This window comes from Canis lupus, chromosome 11 (assembly GCF_048164855.1).
Source record: "Canis lupus baileyi chromosome 11, mCanLup2.hap1, whole genome shotgun sequence".
NCBI lineage: Eukaryota > Metazoa > Chordata > Mammalia > Carnivora > Canidae > Canis > Canis lupus.
Window position 1 is genome coordinate 28,060,763 of NC_132848.1, and position 22,874 is coordinate 28,083,636.

General features: G+C 57.5%; 1 protein-coding gene across 1 annotated transcript in view; it reads right to left on the reverse strand.

Moving 5' to 3' along the window:
• The window catches only part of CACNA1I (calcium voltage-gated channel subunit alpha1 I), a 112,396-nt gene that overhangs the window by 46,143 nt on the left and 43,379 nt on the right, over window positions 1-22,874 (reverse strand). The window contains exons 5-6 of the mRNA XM_072842667.1: window positions 15,941-16,038; window positions 1,908-2,067 (exon numbers count right to left, since the gene is read on the reverse strand). Of these exons, the coding sequence (XP_072698768.1) occupies window positions 1,908-2,067; window positions 15,941-16,038 (258 nt within the window). The remainder of the gene's footprint in view (window positions 1-1,907; window positions 2,068-15,940; window positions 16,039-22,874) is intronic.

Sequence of the window (22,874 nt, forward strand, 5' to 3'; positions counted from 1 at the left end):
GATCACACACGTGCATGATGCAAAAACAGAACCTTGGAAACCATGTGAGGCCCATCCGCAGGGGCCCGCTAGAGGAACTGCCGTTTATCCGTGGAACAAGAAACACTGGTGTGAAAACACCCTCAAGCCACACTGTCAGAGCAATTCGCATCTTTAAAACCTGTCTGGGATGTGAACGGTCGTGTGCGTGCACATGAATGCTTAGACAGAATTGGGAAGAAGGGACAAGACGCTTGAGAGAGGACACGCTTGCCCTGGAGCTCAATACTCTGCTCGAGCCTCTGTCACCGGGCCTCCACATGGGGCCAGATTGCAGGATTATTTCAATCACACCTGTTACCCCCGAGCCCTTCGTCACTGCTAACCAAATAAATAAACCAGTCTAGAGACAATCAACGACCAAGTAAAATGAACTAAATAGACTCCCAAGTGAGGTACTTTCAGACAGAGATGGTGCCAAGAGGAAATCAAGCAGGATGACGCAAGAGTGTCTGGGGGGGGGGGGCAGTGGGAGGGGGTGAGGGGGTGGTGACACAGAGCTGCAGTGGGATAATAAGAAGGGGGTGGCCACGGAACAACCTAGGGAAAGATCTATGAGGGACAGAGGATTCTGGATGGGTCCTGAACCCTCAAAGCTGAGAGTTCACACCTGCGCATCTCCATCCGCTAAGACTAGACCAGGAGAAGCAGGTGCCCCCCCCCCATCTCCTGCTGCCTCACGGCCCACCTCTTCCAAGTGATTGACCCAAGGGTAGACCCCACCACCACCACCACAGGGTCCTTCCCACAATGTTGCCCCTTCTCTGGTCTACCCAGGTACCCCACGGGTCCCCGCAGCAACAGGCAGGTGAGCCAGGCCCCTCCCCCATCCTCACCCCAGCTCTCTGGTTTAGCTTCATCTCCCTAAGTGACAGGCCAGTGGGGAGAAAGCTCAGCCCAACCCCTTCAGCATCCCCATGCCTCCTGCAGTTGTCCTCAGTCCACAGGAGCCACTCCGTGGAGGCATCTGTGACCAGTTCCCCAAGGGCAGGAACTCCATCTTCTGTTGTGTCCTCAGCACTAAGCATGGGTTTGGCAAGAGCAGCCACTTGAGGGCTTTTGTCGAGTGAGAGGCTGAATGAACATACTCCCCTATTTCTGTCTCCCCGGGCCTGGCCCAGGGCAGGAGCGTGCTAACGCATGGTAAAATGGTAGTATGCTCCTGTCCCAACGCATCTGTGCAGGTCCGCGCACTCAAAGACAGTGGAGATTCCACAGTTGTCAAATCTCTCAGACGACTCCACCCAACTCCTCCAAGAGCCAAAGCTTGACTTCTGTTTAGACGGCTCTGCCAATCGCCTCCCTGAGGAGTAGCCCGCCCTCCCGCTCATCCCCGCAAATGGGCCGACTGAGCACTGACCTTTTCTTGATGACTCAGTCACCAAGAGGAATGACTGTGCTGTAATGGGGCCAGGTTCTGTGTCTGCTTTTGAGGTTTTCTGTCTTCTTTTCCCCTGTTGGCATCATGTCTGCTTGGGTCCTAAGTGTCCATTCCCCTCCCGTGGGACCTCCTAGTTGGCTGCTTCCACTCTGCTGGCCCCATTCCCAATTACCAGTAAGTTAAAACTGTATATTAAGTAAGAGTCACTGGGAGCTGAATTAGCATCTAAGGGCCTATGTTAGACTGAGACTCTGTGATACCCATTTTGAGACCCTCAGTGGCCTTCTGTGCTCCTCTTCGTGTCCAGCCATTCACGGGAGACCCACCACCAACTCACCTGTGCACATTGCTTGACTTCTCTGCACAGTGGGAATAAGGACTGGGACCAGGTGTTTGACAGGGAAACCCAGCCCTAAAACATCCAGCACCACTGCCACCCCAGGGGAAGCTGGCTGGCAGCCCCCTGGGTGGCAGAGCCTACACTCACATGGTGAAGTTCTCCTCCAGGAAGCAGCGGTTACGCAGCAGGCCTGCCCAGAGCTGGACGCCGATGATGCCGAAGATGAAGAAGACAAAGAAGCAGAGGAGGAGGACGTTCCCCAGCATGGGCAGTGTGTCCAGGAGGAGGTTCACCAGGATCCGCATACCTGTGAGTGGGGGAGAGTGGAGAGATTGTCAGACTTGGGAGCAGAGGTCCCAAGAGGAGAGAGGGAGAGTAGGCTCAGGAAAAGAGGAAGAGGCACTGGGAGGAGAGGTGGGGACACACAGGTAGAGGCTCCTAACTGCTCCCAGCCTGCTTAGCGGCCATCAGCGGCCATTCTCCTTGGTGTCTGCCCCTCCATCCAGAGGCCATGGAAATGGCTCTGGGCCCTACCACACTTCCACCAGCTTCTGGATGAATTAGCAGCTATTTATGGAACACTATTTACATGCCAAACTTTCTTCTGGTAATGCACGAAGATGATCTCCTTCAGAATTCACAACTCCGTGAGGGTGGTGATGTTATCCCTATTTCATAGAAGAAGTAACTGGAAGTTCATGGAACTAAAACAACTTGCCCAAACTCACACAGCTGGGAAGCAGCAGGGTCTGGATTTAAACCAGGTGTCCTGAGACCATGTCTGGCATTCCCTCCACAACCCCCAGTTACCTGGCAGCCTGAGACCGAGGCTGGCTCATCTCACTCTGCCCAGAATCCACCCAGATGAGCACAGTAGGTGCCTAATGAATGTGTCCCAAATGTCCTTCATTGCTGGGGCAGCCGCTGGTTCCCCGAGCATGTCAGGATACAGCAGTGCAGCCAGCCGGAGCTACTGGCCTGACCCACCCCACCGCATGACAGAACCAGACCCGGCTCTGGGTCAGCACACAGAAGAGCCATTGCCAGCAGCGGACTCCGATCTGGCCTGATAGCAGCACAGGCCTTTCCTTCCTGAGGAATAGCTACAAAGAATCAGCCACGCCAGAGGCAAGAAAAGAAGAAATGAGGAAATGGCAATGGAGACAGGAGTCCCTTGGCCGGGGGGGGGGGGGGGGGGGGGGGGGGGGGGTGTCAGGGTGACCAAGGGGGCTTTCCAGCTGGGTATGGAAAGGGGAGAAGAATGTACCAGTTACATCCTGCAGCGGCCTGACATCCTGAAACCCTGCAGGTAGGGAAACCATACGGCCTCTGATTTAGAGAGATCCGGATTCAAATCCTGCCTTATTTGCCATGAGACCCTGAGCCAGTCCCTTCCCCTCTTGGAAAACGAGGCCTCTCAGCAAAGGTGGGATTAGACGGCAGCCACCCTACAAAAGCTCCCCAGCCTCTGGGCCACACCCCAATCTCAGCAAACTCCAAGGCTTCCCAGCCTACAGCTTGTAGCCCTACCCCCCCATACACTTACCACCCTTCATATCTACCTCCCCATCCTTCCCTTCTGCCCCTCCTGCTCTGGGCTGACCCACACCACCATCTGCACCGTCCACCCCTCTCCCTTTCCACAGGCTCAATCCCGGCCCCCACCTGTGACACTCACCTGCTCTCCCAAGTCTGGGTGATGTCACCCACCATCACGACCTCATTACCCCTCTGTATGCCGCCCAATCCCGCTTGACTCCACGCAGAATGATCCAGCCACCCCAGTAACTAGAGAATCCACAGGAGTACAAACCCCCAGCTGACAGGCCACCTCTCTGCTTTGGCCCCGCCACGCTTCCCAGTCCTGTGAAAACAGCCCCACTCCCCCGCTGCCAACCCGGTGGTTTGGCTGGGCTGCCTAGAGATCACCTGACGGGGCCTGGCCAGTCAGTGCATTCTGTTCCCCCAGCCCCAGGGATTGGTCCGGAATGGGCATGTGACCCCAGCCAGGACCAATGAGGGTCAGCCCTGAGACTTGTGTGGGAACTGTAGGGGGAGGGAAACCCTCTTCTGCAGAGCTGGGGAGCCGGGGAGGGTGAACGCCTGGAGCTGCTGGGACTGTCTTGCCTTTGCAGGGCAGCGCTGCCTGCGATTGAAGCCAGCCCAGGGAAAACGGAGCCCGGGACAGAACGAGGGCAATGCCGGACAACTGCCTAGAAGGGATGCAGGAGGTCCGCGAACCTTACGACACTGCTATAAAATGTGCAGGTATGACATCATCAGTTTTTCTTGGGAGAAGGTCCACACAAGTGTCTGTGGCCCCAAAGTGGGTCAGGAGCTAGTGTATCACTCTTGAGTGCATACCTTCCAAGGTCCTGTAACGTCTGACTCCACCTACCTCTCTAGGTTCATCTCTCTCAATATCTCTCTCTCTCTCTCTCCTCTATGCCTATTTTTCTCTCAATACCAAATTATTTGAAGTTCCGTAAATATAGCAATATACCCCTGGATTTCACACCTCCGTGCTTTTACTCATGCTATTCTTTCTGGAACACCCTTCCATCTCTCACACCTGGCAAATCCCTATTCGGCCACCACAGCCCAGTTGAAGCTCTACTTTCTCTCTATAAAGCTTTCCCCTACCCTTCCTTAGTCCTTAGGTAGAGTTCATCCCTCTCTCTTCTGCTCTGGGCAACCTCAGCACTTCTGACCTAGCCTAGGCTGCCTTGTACAGTTGTATAAGTTGCACACTGCACAACCTTAGAGGCCCCATTTACGAGATAGTCTTCTAGCCCTAGTGTGTAATTATCTGTTTACCCTCCTACCTCTTCCATTGGGCTGTAAGCTCCTGGGAGCAGGGCCTGTGTCTGCATCAGTATTCTCAGAACCCAGCGGGTCCTAGCCCAGAACAAAGGCTCGGCCAGCATTTGTTGAATGACATGCTAAGTCATGAGGAAAGAATGGAAGACTGGAGAGGGGAGGATGAAAAGATGGCAACAAGGAGAACAGGGGTCCTATCCAGATTTTGATTCATTCCAGAGGTGATGCTAAGGTGGTTGTTAATGAGGGTAATTATTGCAGATCTGCATCATGAGCTCTGTGTGGCTTGATTTCCGATCAATAATTAATGCCTACCCCATCCTCCCTCCCCCACAAAACTAGGTCACCCTCCTCCTGAGAAAGCAGTGGGGCTCCCTTGCAGGCTGCTGCCTCTGGTTAAGAGCAGGCCAGGGTGAGTGAGGGCTCAGTACCCCACCCCCCACCCCCAATGGGGCAGCCAAGGGTTGGGAGGAAGGAAGCAAAGAAACAGACCAAGCAAGCACCCTTGCCATGCATCCAAATCCACCCAAATGTGACATTAGCCAGTTGCAGGCCTTTTTGGTGCGCCACCATCCATTCGGCATCGCAACCCCTCAAGGGCTTGCAGTATAGCAGCAGGGGGACAGGGGACCAGTGCTGGGAAACACAACCAAGCCTGGGGAGTGGTGGCAGCTCTGGGGCCCTTCCTGGAGGGACTGACTTGACCTGGATCCTGAAGGATGATGGGGGCTTGTGGCAGAGGCACAGGGGGATGACCATTCAGAAAGGGCATGGGGACCACGCAGGGGGGTGGCTGCAAATCGGAGTCAGGGCTTGTGGGGCTTCAATGCTAGGTGCCTGGTCAGGGAGGCCCAGGGGCAGATTCTGAGCAGGCCGAGCCCCGGACGGGGCTGTCCTAGGGGACGGGGACAGAGGCAGGATGCCAGCACTGGCGGCCAGCGGCCACATTTGAAGAGGCTGGGTGGGAGGAGGCAGGTGGCTCTGCACAATCCCAGCCCGGCTGCTCCGTGGCTGCTCCCCTGAGCCCAGCCTTTGTTGCTCAATTAATTACATTTCCCTTGTTCTCCAGGATATTGAAATTCTGAAAGGCTCCTCAAAACCTGCTCGGCTGGCTTCCCTGAATGGCAGCCTGTTCCCCCCACCCCTCCTCCCATCTGCAGAGCCAGGCCCCAGCTCACTCCACAGCCCTCCCTGGGGCCCGGGGAGTCCCAGGGCCACTGAGCCAAGGCATAATTAGCTAATTAGGGACTCAAAACCAACCCATCGTTTCCATGCCAGGGAAAAGGGGCCACAGGATTAGGGAGTCAGGGAGGACCCTGTAAGACCCCAGCTAATCCTCCTTTTATGCCTGCAGTCAAGTAATTAGCTAAGGCAAGTTGGCCGGTTCCTCTCTGCCCTCAGCTCCCCTGGCACCGGGCATAGGAGGTAGAGGCAGAGAGGTGAGGGAGGAGAAATGGAGATAGAGGTCAGAGTTGGAGAGAAAGAGAGACCAAGAGAGACATCTGCCTCAGACCATCCTTCCTACTCATGTCCCTCTGTACCTATCCCCAGCCCGGCCCTCCTCTGCCAGGAAGTCTTCTCTGATTTCCACCCCCAGTTAGCCAAGAAGCCTTCCTGCCTCGACTTTCCCCAGGATCTCATTCCCCATCTCTCGGGATGAGCTTATCTGGTTCTGCCTTTGTAGTGTGATTTTTGGGCCTTCAGCCTGGGGCAAAGGCCAAGGATACGCTCCAGGCAACCCAACGAGTGTGGCTGAAGGCCCTGCTTCCCAAGCCAAGAAGGGCAAGAGGACCCCAGAGTCTCCAGGACATCTAGTACAGTCTCTACTTTGGTGAGTGTCCGGAGCAACAACACAGGACAGGAAATGTGGGTACCAGTCCTGGCTGGGCAGCCTTGAGACAGAGCCTGCCCTCTCTGGGTCCCAGCGGCCTCACGTACAGAAGACAAGGGTTCCTGTCCAGCCAGCCTCTCAAGAAAAACATAGGGTCAGGATACCTCAGAGGGGTATCTGCCCAAAGGCAGAAGCTTCCAGCAGTCCATCTACCCCCATGGGGAAAATACAAACTCATCCCACCCGCCAGCCCCTACTCAACCCAGCCTATCCCCCCAGCCACACCTCCCTCCATCCACTGTGCCACACCTGCACCTGCTCTCCAGCCAGGCTGGCACATGCCCCCCACAGCCCTACTCTTCACCTTCACACATGTTCTGCCCCCACCTACATGGCCCTACCCCACCTCCGCCACACGGGTTCCTGTTCCTATTGGGCATTAGTGCCGGGTCCGCTCCCCAGGGCGGCAGGGCTCCATGCCGGTGGGACACAGCCAGGCCGCTCCCCTGCCAGCCCTGGAAAGCCCTCACACACTCACAAGGCCATCTCTCCTCCTCTCTTAGCCCTCAGCCAAGGGGTTGTCTCTTCTGGTCCCCGGGCTGGGCTGGTACCCTACAATGAGCTGCCCCCCACTCTGCCCTCCCTCCATCACAGCACTTCTTGCCCTTTTGGCCCTCATCGGTTCATGGCTCTACCTTGGCCTCCCAAATTGACAGTGTCCTGAATGTGAGGCCCCTGAGGAGGGTTCTGCATCCTCCAATCCAGCCCAGGGCCTAGCACAGAGTGCCTTCCCCCACTCCCCACAAAGATGGCCATGAAGAAGTGATGGATGGATGGATGGATGGATGGATGGATGGATGGATGGATGATGGATGGAGCCATTCAACTAATATTTAGTGAAAACCTACTATGTGCCAGGCACTGTTCTAGGCTCAAGGGTGCATCAGTTAAAACAATGAATAAACAGACCAAGCCCCCTGCCTTCAGAAGGTGGACATTCCACATAGGGGTAGGGGGAGAGAGAAAACCATAAACATAATAAATAAGTTCATTTCCTCGTTTGTTGGGTGGCAGGTGTTATGAAAACAGCAGGTGGAGGGGGAAAGGATGGGGAGGCCAGGCCAGGCCAGGGATAGGGTACGTTTAAACTGGCAAGACGATACAGGGCACAGACCCACAGGAGGTGAGGGCATCAGCGGCGGGAGCATCCGGGGAAGAGCTCTCCAGGTCGGTGGAGCAGCCCCAGCAAAGGCCCAGGGGCAGCGATGAGGCAGGCACTCAGGGAACAGCCAGGAGGCCAGTATGGCTGGAGGGAAGTGAGCAAGGGGGCGTGGAAACAGGGCTGTCCTGCAGGTGTGAGAACTCTGGCCTCTGTTCCACTGAGTGTCATGGGCGAAGGGAGACGTGGTCTGAGGAGGGTCTGAGAGATCACCCCAGCTGTGGGGGCAGAAGGGGCTCTGCTGGGCCAGGGTAGAAGGACACCTATAGGCAGGCAGCCTGCGGGACAGCGTACAGTCACCTGGCTGTGACCCTCATGCACACACATCTCGGGATGGGGGAGCCAGGCCTGTGGACTCCAAGGCCAGGGTGACAGCGGCCATATGGTGGCTGCCTCCTGAGCACAGCCCTGCCCTCCCCTGGGACAGAAATGGGGAGCGCTGAGGGGCACCCAAGAAAGATGTGGCCCGGCTCGTGCCCTCCCCACATCCTCTCTGCCAGACGCCAGGCTTCCTGTGTGACTCTGGGGGGCACTGAGTCTCCGGTCCATCTGTCCCTCTCTGTCCTGCCTCGCCCCTCCCAGCCATCGCTCACCTGCCATTACGATAATCCACATCTGGCGGGGTCCAGATGACAGTGACAGTGGAGGCTGGGGACGTGGCTAAATTCTAGAGCTTTCTGAAGGTCAAAGCGATTAGTGATGAGAGGTGGGGGGTGGGGGAAGAGAGCAGTCAGGGCATCTCCAAGGTCTGGGGCCTGAGGCCAGAGCCACGGAGCAGCCATCACGGGAACACGGGACTGTGTTTGGACACGTGGAGTTGGGAGTGCCTGGTGTACATGGATGTGAAGTCATTTCATAAGCTCGGTGGGGTCTGGGATTCAGGGGAGAGGAGTGTGGCCTGGGACTATCAGGACGGTGGCATAGCTGGAAGGAGACAGGTGGCAGGGGGGCAAACGGATGGAGCCACTCAACCTTTTCACCCCTCTTCCCCGGCACTCCTAGCCCAGGCCCCCTGCTGCAGGAGGCCCTTGGTGACTGTGGGGGGGGCTGGAGGGGTAGGGAGGGGGGCGCACCTCCTGATGGGCATCTCCCCCGGAGGGCCGGGGTGCTCTGCAGACAGGAGCTGTCAGCCCAGATTAGCGCAGCCACTGTGCCAGGCCAGCTCAAGCGGAAAGAGCCGGACCCGCGCCAGCCTCTGCCAGGGGCGCAGCCCACAGCCAGCGGAAAGGATGCCGGACGGAGGGCAAGAGGGCCCAGGCTGTGCCGGCCCAGGGGCTCCCCCTCTTCAGTCTGGCTGGGGCAGCGGAGGGTGCTGAGCGGCCGGGAGAGGCCGTCTGCTGTCCCTGCCGCTGCCAACGCCAACTAATCAGGCGCACAGTGGGCGCCGGGGAGGCCCGGCCGGGCAGCATACGGCCGTGCTGCCGAGGACACAGCTGCTGGCCCCAGCCCAGCGGGGAGGTGGCCTCAGTGCCACCCCCGAGCTGGAAACAAATGCCAGCCAAGGAGAGTGCACCCCTACACCCTCCATCCCGGGAGAGTGCTCGGGCCGCGGGAGGTGGTCCTAGCCCCTGTCCCAACCCACTGTGGCCCAAAGAATGCCCACTCATGCTTCAAATGTCCTGTTCCCCCTCCTCTGTTAAACCCCCTCAAAGTACACGGTAGTGACCCTTCCCCTCGGCCCCCTGCTGCCTCCATTAGAGCACCCGTCCCATTGCCCGTAGGTCTTGGCTTGAGTATCTGCCCGCAGAGAAGGAGCTGTGGCCCCTTAGTGGATGCTACTTCGGATGGATGGATGGATGGATGGATGGATGGATGGATGGATGAATGCATAGTGGCCCACTCCCTTGACCTGATATCCCACCCAAGAATCACCCCCTCCTAATCTGTAGAGCAGACCTAGAGCTGGCTGGTGGGGGAGGGGGAGGACAGCTCTGGTCCTGCCCCCACCGGCAGGCATTTCTCTGTTTCTCCCTTCACACAGCAGCTTTCTCTTCCTGTTCCCAAGTCAGGTTCTCGCTAGCGCTAGCTGTTCAGGCCAGATGTTTGCCCACCCACCTCCAGCCCTTCTGCGGAGGCAGCAGCCCTGGGAAGTCGGGCCCCTCCACCCATCTTCCCTCCTCGCCCTGCCCCCACTCTCCGCCCCTCACTCCCTTCCCCTGGGGACTGCCAGTCCTTCCTCTGCAGGGTGCCTCGGGAGGCCCTCTGGGTGCCAAGGACAGACAGCCCCGAAGTCCAAGGTATGGCCTGGACTCCTTCAGCTGCGCCTAAGGCCCAAGTAAACACACACTTTATGTGAAACTGCTAAGATTTTCCTGCAAACTCTGTTTCAGAGGGAGTCTCCAGCTTCCTGTCCAACAGATGCCCACAAGGTAGAAACCCAGAAGGAACCCTGGGGCCTTCTGCATCTGTCCTCAGCAGGCGGAACCACGAGCCAGCTGCCCGCGAACCTGGGCAGAAAGGGCCAGAGCAGGCCTGAGGTGCGGGGTAAGGTGGCAGCCACAAGTCCAGAGTCCCTTAGCCTGACTGGCAACCGAAGACCAGATCATTCAGACTTCTCATCCTGAAACCAGGGCTCTGAGGATCTCTGAAACCAAGAGTCTAGGATTCTGAGGCTTGATGAGGCTAAGAGTCTTCGTGACTTTCAGCAACGCTAATTCCAAGATCCCAAGAGTATAAGAAACCCACGCAATCAATGTATGGTGCGGGCACCTTGCAGGAGCAGGTGTTGTGCAGACATTTTGCTGCCCCCCAGTCTAGCCAGGGAGGGCTGGGACTCCATTTTAGGGATGGGGAAACTGAGGCCTGAGAGGTGTGGAGCCACTGGTCTAACTGCTCTGGATGCTTCCGTGAGAGAAGCAGGGGTGGGGCTGGTCGTTGGGCACCTGTTCTATAGTTGGCATGCAGACTCCTGTGGAGGGCACTACGTGCCATCCTCATTGTGCAGATGGGAAAGGGAAGCAAGAGAGGAACCTTTCCCAGGGTCCCTAAGCTGATTAATGCAGGGCCAAGCTTTGACTACTGGCAGCAATGCTCTGTACTAGCCACTGTGCATCCCTGCCTCCTGCCATGACAGGTCCTCATCAGGCCGCACAGCGCTGTGCTCTGACAATGAAAGGTGTTCAGGAAGGGTCCTTGAGGGCATCACTTCTGCTTTGATTCTGGATGTGAGCAGGGACTTTCCTGAAGCCCTGCAGATGGAGTGGCTGCCTAGGGCACGTCCAAGTTACACGGAGAGGAAGGGGGTTGTAGAAAGGAGCAAAAAGCCCCGGGGTCGTGCAAACACAGGTTCAAACCCTGCCTCTGTCCCCAGCCAGCTGTGAGGCCTTGGGCAGTTTACTCAACCTCTCTGTGCCTCAGTTTCTCCATCTGTAAAGTGGGCATCACAATGGTACCACCATCCTAGGGCTGTTGTGAAACAAAACGAAGCAGCCACATACAGCACTTGATGGAGTTCAGCCACTTATCTTCTTCGTAAATCCCCAGGAGATATGGAAAGTTCACCTCCCACCTGCCCCTGATGTGCAGTCCCCTCCCCAGCCAACACTTCCAGCCGGCTCTTCCCCTCCACCTCTACACACACAGGTCCATCCCCAACCCTCTGTGTGCTTGGTGACTGTCTCCCCAAATCAGCCTCTGCAAAGATGCCCTGATGCTCCAGCCCTCTGTCCTCAATGTTCCAGCACCTTCTTCACAATAGTAAACACCTACTGACCACTCTCTGCACACTGAGCTCTGTGCTAAGCTCTTGACACACATTATGGCATTTCATTCTCACCAAACTGTATAGAAATTGGTATTATTAACCTGGTCTTACTGTTGGAGAAATGAGGGCGGGGAGAGGAGTGTGGATGCCCAAGGTCCCACACCCAGCAAGTGGAGGCCCCGGGACTAGAACCTAAGCCTGCCCGAGTAGAGCACAGCTTCAGTCGCTGGGACCTGATGGTCAGCTTCGCCTCCCTGTTCATGGGCCCTGCCCTGGGAGCATGTCCCCAGTCCCAAGGCCCCTGTGCAAAGGGGGGTTACAGCCAAACCAGGGCCTGGGAGCTGGATGGGTCTGTCTGAGATGGTCAGTCAGGTACAGATGTGGGCCAGCAGCACAGACTCGGCTGGCTCAGGGCCTAGCTGGGCCTGCCCTGGTTTCTAGCTGGAGGAAAAAAAGGCACTTTTCATATTTCAGTGGTGTGGCCAATGGGCTTTGGGAGGCACTGCAACAGGCTTACAAGGTGTGCAGGCCTGGAGTTGAGTGGGGCCAGGCTGGGACGCTTTTAGGGATGGTCCAGCCCCCTATCGCTGAGGCCCAGCAAGGGACAGTGACTTTGAAGGCCACAGCAAGGAGCCAGAACCCAGCCTCCTGACTCCCAATCTGGTGTTTCCTCCCTCCCCAACCTTCTCCATGCTCTGCTTCCCACTGACCATCAGAGGTTGAGTGGCCAGGACAGAGACTTGTGGGGTAGGGTGGAGGTCTGCAAACAGCTCCATGACTCCCAGGTGCCCTGTCCACTCCGGACAAAGTCGAGAACCACACATCTAATCCAGTCCTCCTCTTGCTTTGTGCAAGTAGAGAAACTGAGGTCCAGAGACACCAAGGGACATCCCAGGTCACACAGCAGGCTCCTGGCAGAGCCAACAACCAGAACTTGCATTCCCTGACAACCCAACTAAGTCTTCCTGGCTGATCGTGCTGTTCCTATACTTTTTCCAATCATGGGGAGCTACCCGCGCTCCCCCGTTTTACAATTAATAACCCATAATTTCACAATTCCCAGCTCTCCAGCCTGCCATCTAGTGGCAACGTTGAAAGCCACAGGCTATTGTTGAAAGGCGTGAGTCCAGGGGCAGAGGAAACTAAAGACCAACCGGAGGACTTGGAATGTTTCAGGGAAACATCTAGAAAACAAAGGGAGCAACCAACCAAATCTCTCTAGGAGCATTTCTAGGAACTTGTGCATCCCACCCCCATTCCACCCATTCCCTGGCAACTCTGGGCAGAGGATGTGGCACCGGGGAGCAAAGCTGCCCCTACGGTAAGGGAGGGGATGGACCGACCAACCTGCTCTAACCAGGGGCTCCTGGTAACTAAATTCCTCATGAATATGAATTGATCTTGAGGTCTCTCTCCAAGGCGAGGGCGCAGGGTGGTTTCTGAGTTGGGGGAGAGGACGCACCGGGTATATTTTGGCTCCCAGGGGGTGTCTGTGCTCCCAACACTCCCCCAGGCCAAGTTCTTCCTGTCAGCTGAGAGGTGCAGGCAGCTCCAAGCAGGAGGCTATTCCCAACTCTGGCTGCCTGGGCCTCCCAGGCGGGAGGCCCCTGAGGAAGGACCCCAACCCCTCTCTGGGCACTCTGGGCCATGCAGCCTCCCAAATTGGAGCTTTCAGGAACGCAGGGCCCATCGCCACCCTTCTCCAGGGAACCAGGCAGGCTGGTGCTGGGGACCTGGAAGTGACCTCCACAGCCAAGAGCTGCCTAATGAGCTCCTCACTCAGTGCTGCAGGAGAGGGAGGAAGGAGGACCAGAGGAGACACGGGCGCCACGCATCCCACACGTGCACACATGCCCTCATGTGCACACACATGTACACACACGTGGTCTCCTGTGGTCACAGGGACCCTCACACCCACAGGCACCCCACACATCGATGTACAGAACCCCCCCATAGAGAGAGACCCACATCCTGTCCCCCCCACCCCACCCCTAGGATCATGTACAAACGCCTGTGTGTGACCCCCAGCAGGTGTACACATGCATCTGGGAAGGGGAACCGGCCTGTGGGCTCTGTGGCCAGTGGGGTGACAGTGACCATATGGTGGCTGCCTCCTTAGAGCCACCTCTGCTTGCCCTGGGACGGCAGTGGGGACGGCTGGAGACATGTGGCCCTGCCCGTGCCCTCCCCCTGAGGTTGCTCCTGACGGACGCTGGGCTTCCTCCATAACTCCCCAAGGTGAGGCCCGGGCCTTCCATGCATCCACTCTCTCTGTCCCGCCCCGCCTGGTCCCAGCCACCACCGCTCACCCACAGCCCTGAGCCCAGCTCATCCCCACCCATGCTCCGCGCTCCTGCCAGGCATTTCCAGAACACTTTCTTGCCCGGTTAATCCCCGGACCACACTAGGTCTCAGTTCGGACAGCGTGTTTGACCACCAGCCCCCCTCCCTCCCCACCTCGTGCCCCATGCGCTCCACGATCCCTGGGTACCACCCTTTCTGAGCGTGGACGGTGCTGTGGCCCTGTCAGGAGACAGCTGCTCGATGCACTAGCCCAGCATGTCCACTTAACACGTATTCATCGAGCGACTTCCACATACCAGGCATAGCAGTGGGCGCTCTGTGAAGGAAGCCCACTGTGTGACCAGTTTCCCAGTAAAGGTTGGTGGGGCATGAGGGAGGGGAACACACACCATGGCAGGTGTGCTGGGTAGACACCTGGGCTCCAGGTCGCCTGCTGTGTGACCTTGGACAGGTCATGGCCCTCCCTGGGCCTCACGTCTTCATCCGTTCAATGGGATGGTTTTGAACTAGGTGGACTTGAAGGAACCGTGTAGGATTGGTGGGGGTGGGAAGGATAGAGAGAAGCTGGCACCTCCCGCCCTGCCCCCAAGGGAGTCTCCCCAGAGCAGTGGGAGGGGACCAAGGTGGAGTGCTCAACTGCTCCTCCCCACTGCCCCCACCGCTTTGCTTCTCATCACTCACCCCACCCCCCGACCCCCGAGCCTCCCAATGCTTCCCTCAGGACCTTCAGGATAGCGCTCAGGGCCCCTCGGGGTGGGGTGGGGGGCCCATGTTCCCATCATGTCAACATTCCGGTGTGGGGAGGTGACCTTTTCTATGTGGCCTTGAGACCCCTGTGCCCCCAGGACCCCCTCCGCCCTTTGCCCGGCCTGCCCATCTCAGAATGAAGCCACAGTCTGGCCACCCACCCGATCCTCTCGCTCCACAAATACCCTGCAGCATGGCTTCTGGTCCCACCAGGCCTGCCTGGACCCAAGCCAGCCCCACGGGGCACTCACAGGGGATGGGCTGTGGGGAGGTTGGCTGGGTGAAAAGACCAGTGACAAAGCCCCAAAGCCCCAGGGCTAAGAATTGGGGGAGTGAGGACCACTCTGACTGTGGAAGAGGAAGACGAGCCAGGGGACCTCCCCTCTTCTGCAGACAGGGAAACTGAGGCTCTGGCAAGGAAAAGAAGCAAGGGTTCCAATAGAGCCAGGGAAAGAGCTGGGCTCAGGACAGATGGAACTCCACACAGAGCCCTGTCCTGCCACTGAATTGCTGTGTGACATCCTGCCAACCGCGTCACCTCTCTGAGCTTCACACAGGTCGTCGAGAGGGTTAAGTCAGCCGTCAGTATGTCCAACGCCACACACGAGATGGGCAAGTGCTCATCAAAGTTCCTGTCCCTCCCAAACAGGGCTGAAACCCCTGCAGGCGGCGCTCCTTCGTCCTCTCCCTCCTCACCCCATCCTATTCCTAACTCAGGGTGCTAGAAGGACACTGCCCAGGAGTCAGGAGGCCTCTCCAGCAAGTTACTTCCCATTTCCAAGTCGCGGTTTTTTCACCTTGGTTGTCCATGAGAACAGCCCACCTCCCTCGTGGAGGGATTATACGGCTCATGAGACATCATGGGGATGGAAAAGCTTTGAAAGCTATGAATCTGGGGCACCTGGGTGGCTCCGCGGTTGAGTGTCTGCCTTTGGCTCAGGGCGTGATCCCAGGGTCCTGGGATCGAGTCCCGCATCAGGCTCCCCTGCAGGGAGGCTGCTTCTCCCTCTGCCTGTGTCTGCCTCTCTCTCTGTGTCTCTCATGAATAAATAAAAAAATTTAAAAAAGAAACTATGAATCTGGGCAGATGTCAGAGCTTGTTGTTATAACCTTTCAACACTAGGCATGTGGACAGACAGACGGATGGGTGGGTCCTTATGTGGGTGGGTGGGCGCATGGTCTGGTTATGGAGCTTGAGTTCTAAATCAGCACCCATGAGGGGCCTGGGGATCCCCTCCCCAGTGAAACCCGGCATGAGGCTCTCCCTCAAACTAAGCAGCCTCTTTTTACACGTGTGTCCCCCTTGCCAGCCACCCCCACAAGGAGCTGTGTCCCTGAAAAGCCAGACTCCCCAGAATGCTGCCATTCAAGTTCTTTCGGGACTCAGAGGTGCCAGGACCACCCTCCAGCATCTTCAGGCCCACATTCAGGCCTGTGAGCCTGGTGGGAGCAGAACCCCCATCTGTCTGGTCATGGGGGGATCCCCATGCCCAGCACAGGCCCTGGAAGGTGCTGCTTAGTCTAAGCGAAGGAGGGTCTGGTGGGGGACAACTCACTGGGCACACGGTTGATGGCTTTGAGGGGCCTCAGGACACGCACGGTGCGGATGGCCGACAGGTTGATGTTCTGAAGGTCCAGGGAGTACTCGACCATCCTGCAGAGAAAAGGCAGAGAGTGAGGGACAGGGCAGGAGGGATACTCAGGCCACGGACCAGGCAACGGCCACCTAGTCATCCATGCACGCCCCTCCATGCCCCCGGCTGCCTGGAGGGGAGAGGTGAGCAGCAGGGTCAGAGTCCCGGCTGCGGCCCCATCAGCAGTGTGGCCTGGGCTGTCCCCACCTCCGTAAGTGGAACTGGTGGCATCTGCCTCCCACCGTCCTGGGGATTCCAGTAGATGCAGTGAGGGGGCCAGAGGGAACACGGGAGCAGAGACCTTGGGTCCCCACTGAGTGCTCAGCACTGGGCCAGGTGGCTCTTGCCCTTGCTTCCAGCAGCCTCTGAACCAGGGAAGGCTAGTGGGGGGAACCAAGGAACGGGGGGGGACCCCTGGCTGACCCCAGGGGGTGACCAGACGGCAAAACCACAGGTGCAGCTGCGTGCGTGAAGTCCTCGCTGTGGGCAGAGGGCTAGAGCCCCCAGGCCTTATGTCTCCTGGAGCCCCCCAAGCCCCCAGCAAGCCTGGCTGAGCTGGCCAGGTTTACAGGTGAGGGGAGGAGCTGGAGAGAAGTGACATCGCATGTCCCAGGTCACCCAGCCAGGTTCACACCACACCAGTCTGAGTGTCACAGGCCATATCTCCGGGAGTGTGACAGTCACACTGTATTTTCCTTGCAGGGAAAATGCACGCTGTCCTCACTGTCCTCAGCATGCTCCCTGCAGGCATCCAGGCTCCGGCCCCACGGGCTCCTGGCACTTGCCACGCCAGGCCTCTGCGCCCACTGCCCCTGCTGCCCGGATGCTACCTCTCATCTCCGTCCACTGAAACCTCACTCAGGCTTTAGGATCCGGGCAGATGCCCCTAGAGTCCTGGAAGCTTTTCCACACCAGAGACCACGATGAACAGGCCAGTCTAGGTAATCCAGACACAAGAATGACCCAGAGCTGCCCCCAGCGCTCAGGAGTGCCCACTTGAGCCAGGGAGAGACCCAGAGGCAAAGACGACACTAGAGCCCTCACCACCGCCTGAGTTCTCTCATCAAACCGTCCACCCTCCCTCTCCACATTCAACCAGCCCTGAAACTCCTTGGAGGTGGTTTGCCTCCTCCAGGAAGTCTTCCCAGGTCTCCACTGGAAGCAGATCTCTGGGGTCCCCTCTGTGCTTTCTTGGCTTCCCACCAGATCCTCCCTGCTCAGTTGCTACCTCTCCCTGCCTTCCCCTCCCTGAAAGACAGGCCCCCCGGGGCCTAAAGTCTCAGCCTGACCCCGGGTGCTGCTCACCAGACCCTTCCTCCTCGCTTCCCCCTCCCTCCACCCCAGGGCTCCAGCACCACTGCCAGTTCCACCTGTCACTAGCATCAGCAGGGAAACGAAGGCTTTTCCTACACACCATGCAAACCTGTCCAAGTGTTGTGAAGCCACCGCCCCCTCCCGCTGCTTGAAGAATAATTGAGTGAAAGCTTCTTTGCCTGAAATGCCTCCATCCATCCCCCAGCTTTCTGGGGCACAGGCTCCGGTTCCCATGCTCTCTCTCTCAGTCACACACCTGCACACAGCCATCAGGGCACACACACACTCACTCCTTGGACACCCTCATCCACACACACTCCTACCAGAGCCCAAATTCAGAAGAGCGAGGGGGCATGACAAAAAAAGGGACAGAGATGGAGACCTGGGGGACCCGAGGAGGCAACAGGAGGAGGGGTGGGAGGGAAGGAGGGGGAGGAAAGGAGGGGGAGGGGGAAGGAGGGAGGGGGAAGAAGCAGAAGTGGGAGGAGGAAGAGGGGGAGGAGGAAAAGAGAGCAGCCCCGGAGGGGGGGGCGCTGCAGGTGGAGGCCGGCCCAGGGCAGTGGGGCCCAGGGCAGTGGGTGTGCGGAGGGCGGTGTGTGAAGGGACCAGGGAGCGGAGCTGTATGAGGATTCCGTGCGTGGGTGAGCCAACTGTCATTTTCATATTTTGTAGAAAGAGCTCTCCAGGCAGCCAGGGAGACGTGTGTGATGAAGGCATTGTGGGGGCGGCACACAGGCACACAAACAGGCGCTCACACTGGCTCGGGCGTGCACGCTCGCTGGCGCGGGCACACACACACCCCAGGCCTAGGGGAGCCACCCCAGCTCCAGCCAGCCCCTCCCTCGCCCACCGTCCTCCTTCCGCCCTGCCTCCCTCCATCCTGCCAACAGGGGCAGCGCCGCACCCTGGGCACAGCTGAGCCCCAAGGCTGACTTTATGCTTTGCTGGGGGTGCTGGGGTGGCGGTTCCCAGCCTCTGCCAGACTGAACCCACTCAGATCCTTTGTTTCAGGAGCCCCGGGGCACACCTGCTGAGCTCTGGCAGGTGACAGCCCAGGATTTGTTCCCATCCCCACAAAGTCTCGCAATAAAAATAAATAGATGCTTTCCAGACGGATGGCTAGACAGAGAAAAGCACATGGGTTTTGAGGGCCTACTGCCTGCCAGGCAGTTCTCATGCCTTACCTGTGTTAACCCATTTGAGCCCCCCATTACCTGGATCCCCCTGCACCCTTCCCCACACTCCCCTGGTCCAGGGCTCCCCATTCTGGGCACCCTCAGGCCCACCCTGCCCTGGCCCCTGGCCCTACCTCACACCACCTCACTGGCTAGATGTCCCCCCAAGCAGAACCTGTGGGGGACTGGAGTCACTGGTCCTTAAGTGAAGCTGCCCACTGCAACCCTGCCCCGGGGTTGGCCAGGAGCAAGAATGAAAAATCTCTACAGACAGGCCTTGTGGTGAGAAATCAGGCTCAAGGACGCCTGGGTGGCTCAGCAGTTGGGCACCTGCCTTTGGCTCAGGTCATGATCCCGGGATCCGGGATCAAGTCCCGCACCACGGTCCCGGCGGGGAGCCTGCTTCTCCCTCTGCCTGTCTCTGCCTCTCTCTCTCTCTGTGTGTCTCTCATGAATAAATAAATCTTTAAAAAAAAAAAAAAAAAAAAGAAATCACGCTCAAGATTTCCCTTTGCGTTCCACTAAGACAAGGAGACCCAGGGTGTAAGTGAATGTCACCGAGGCCCATGACTACCCAGAGTTAGGAAGCTTTAGGATCTGAGCACCACTCAGACCCCAACCAGTTCATGGGAGGCTGATCAGGCTCGTGCCCATCTCTGAGGTGAACCAAAGCAGCCACTGCCTGGCAAGCCCAGAGACGCATTGACCCAGCCCTTGCCCTTCCCCCTGACCCGACCCTCCAGGTCTTCAGTGTGGGAACACACCTTCTGCAGTCTACTGCAAAAAATGCCCCCAAGGGCAGCCCAGGTGGCTCAGCGGTTTAGCGCCACCTTCAGCCCAGGGCCTGATCCTGGAGACCCGGGATCGAGTCCCCCTGTCAAGCTCCCTGCTTCTCCCTCTGCCTGTGTCTCTGCCTCTCTCTCTCTCTCTCTCTCTCTCTCTCTCTGCATCTCTCATGAATAGATAAAATCTTTTTTAAAAAATGCCCCCAAGACCTCATCACTTGCAGCCCTCATGGTGTCCACTCAAAAGCTCCCGTGAGAAATTTCGTGGAGAATTTCTTGGAAATTTCTTGGAGAAATTTCTTGGAAGCTCTGAGCTTCCTGGCAATCAAGTCAAAAGGGGAAAGGTGGGATGAGTTACTGAGTTCTTAGCAGCAAGAAAGATATTTCCAGAAGATCCATTTGCCTAAACGTTTCTCCCAGGTTCTAACCCTCTCTTCTATATTTCTACTTGGGGGTGTTATATTGCACCTCCATCTCCTGTCTGTGGGAACAAGACAGGGTGTAAATGAATTCAGTAATAAAGAACACGTAGTAAGTGCACAGTGAAGAATCCAGTAGCTCTCATTCTTCTCTGAGGGGAAGAGGATAGAAAGGGGTACACTGGACAGGGATGGAGAGAGATGGGCAGATCACATAGCTAGGAGGGTGGAACTATGGGTTTAAATCTACCCCCTAGGAACCCCACTGTCCTAATGGTGACTCTGTGCACCAACTTGGCAGAGTCTGCTCACAGCTCCCTAGTCTGCCCTAGTTCAGTCACTGGTCACCACCATCCCTCTCTCCTGACAGCCACAGCAACCTCCTGACTATTCTCCTGTCTCCTGCTTCCTCCCCCCACACCCCTTTCTCAGTCAGCTAAAACTTCCTAAAATTTAAATCTAGCTATATCACTCCCTGACCTAAACCTTCCATGGCTCCCCACTGCCCTCAGAACAAAGTCTAGGCCCCTTGACCATGGTCTACAGGGCCCTCCAGTCTGGCCATCCCCTCCCCAAGCCCTGCTCCTATTCCACATGTCTGAGACATCATCACCCCAGGCCTGTCAAGCTCCCCAAACACAACCTGTCTTGCCCCCTTCCCCATGCTCTCAGCCTTCCTTCAGGACCATCTCCTCCATGAAGCCCCTGCTCATCCCCTCCGTACACCACAGGCTGAATCCACCCCTCTTGCTCTGGCTGATTCCACACTCTGTTCACACCTGCCATGTAGTGTGGGTTCCCCTCAAGTGGACCCTGAGCCAAGAACTCAGGAGGTGATCCCAGGGAGTGTGGTGAAGGAGGAGGGGAGATAGAGAAAAGCCAATGAGGGGCTATTCATGAGCTGTGAACAATGGGGACATAATGGGGACCCCCGAGAGACTGTGTGGAGTGAGCCTCAGAATGGGGCAAGAGAGGGGGCAGGGCTGGCCATGCACCCCCCCACACACACACCCACACCAGCCCCACACAGCACACAGTAGGCACTCAGGGATCCACTTAGCATGAATGATACCTGTGACAGAAGCTACCTCCTTCCTCCTCCTCCTACCCTGGATGACACCTGTGGGAGACCCCCTCACAAACCCCCGCCTGCTCCAAAAAAAAGAGAAGGTGAAGAGGGGGTCACTGTATGAGTGAATAACCACTGGGCTGACTTCCCTCAGGCCCCAAGTAAGACCTCACTTACGGGAGTGAGAAATTAATTCCTAATTACACAGTTACTTTATCACACAGCTTCGGTGCTAAAAGTCTAAAAAAAAGAAAAAGAAAAGAAAAATCAACAAAAACCCCCACTACCTCCTGCCAGCTCCCAAGAGCCTAATTAGGCAAGGAATTTTGCTTTAAAGCGAACACTTTCGTCCTGACATCACCCCAGGAGGAGAGAGGCTGAACCCAGTTTGGGGGCATCCTGGAGGAGGGGGGCTCGGGTGCGGCCATGCCAGAGCGAGCTGAGAGAGCAGACACCTGCTCTTTGGGGCACAACCTGACCTGTTCCTGCTGAGGAGCCTCCCTCCCCACCCCCAGATCCCCCACCCTCGCTCCCAAGAGAGGCCCAGAGACCCAGGCCCGGCCAACCGGTAGACATCAGCCCCCAGCCCCCATGACTAGTTCAGGACAGGCAGGGGACCCCAGATGGGCCAGCCCTCGAGCCCGGACCACAGGCAAGAGGGCTCTCCTTGGCTAAGCCACCACCTGGAAACCCTAAGGCGCTAAGGCCATCTTGCCTCCGTGGTGGCCTAAGACATCTGCCAACTCAAACGAAGGCCGAGGCCAGAGCTGGAGAGAGGCAGGATCCTGACCATATGGTTTGAGCATTCCCTCTCTCCCAATCCCAGATCTGCCCTCTGCTTCTTCCAGTTCTGTGAGCCAATGCATTCCCTTTGGGGGCTTGGGCCCCATTTGCCTTGGGTTTCTCTCACGGACAACCCAGAGTCCTGGCTGATTCGCAAGGGCTTTCTGAGTGCTCACTCTGTGCCAAGCGCTTTGCACACCTTCCCATGGTGGGATGATGGCCCTCGCTGCAAATTTGGAAGCTGAGGCTCAGGAAGAGCCCAGGCCACAGAGGGGGGCTCCAGGAGCTCTGCACAGCCCACCCCACCTCATCAGGCATCGGGCCAGTCGCCTTCTGGCTCCCAAGCACCCCCTCAGCTGCTCAGGCGCCCGGTAAGCACAAACACATGGCGGTGCATAGAATAGGGCTGCACCCCTGGGGACAGTTTCACCCAGGGGTTAGAGCGTGGAGGCCGGATCCCAACCCCAGCTCTGCTGCTAGGGCACCGTGTGACCCTGGGCAAGTCACTGAACTGACCTCCCCAGAGTGTGGGGAGAATGAAATGTATTCCTATATGGAATAAGGGCTTAGAACCCGGCCTGACCCCCAAGCGCCTAAGCACCTTGCTCTTGATTTTGGCTCAAGTCATGATCTCAGGGTTGTAAGATCAAGCCCTGAGCCCCGAGTCAGGCTCGGCACTCAGCCAGGGAGTCTATTTGAGGTTTTGTTCGTCCCCACTGCATCTCCCGCTGCTTATACGCATTGTCTCTCTTGCTCGCTCTCTCTAATAAATAAATAAATCTTTAAAAAATAAATAAAAGAACAGAGCCTGGCCCAAGTAGGAGCCAAAGAAGCGCCAGCAGTTCCTCTGGCACAGCCTCATTCCCAACCTCAGCTCACACTTGCCCACGAATCACACGTGCCTGCCTCAAGCCCTCCCTGAGTCCCATCTCGTGCCTGAGAAAGCCCAGGCAGGAAGGGCTTCTGGAAGCTCTGATGTGACCCCAGCGCTGCCTGCCACGGGCCCTGCCCCCCAGGAACACCCGAACATCTCATGTTCCCATATGCCCCGTGCTTCTTCCAGACTGTCTGCCTTTGCAACTGCCGGCCCTTCTACCTGGCGTGCCTCTCTGTGCTTTCCAGATCCTACTCCAGAACTGAGCTCGCTTGCCTTGGGTCCCATTGTCCTCTATGAGGGCACCCCTGGCTTGAGGTATGTTCTGTTGTGTCCCGGTTCCTCGGGGCAGGGGCTGGCTCAGAGTCCCAGCTGGGTCTCCAGAGTCCAGCCCAGGGTCTGGCTTAGAGGCGGGCTCTCCACACCAGCTTGTCAAA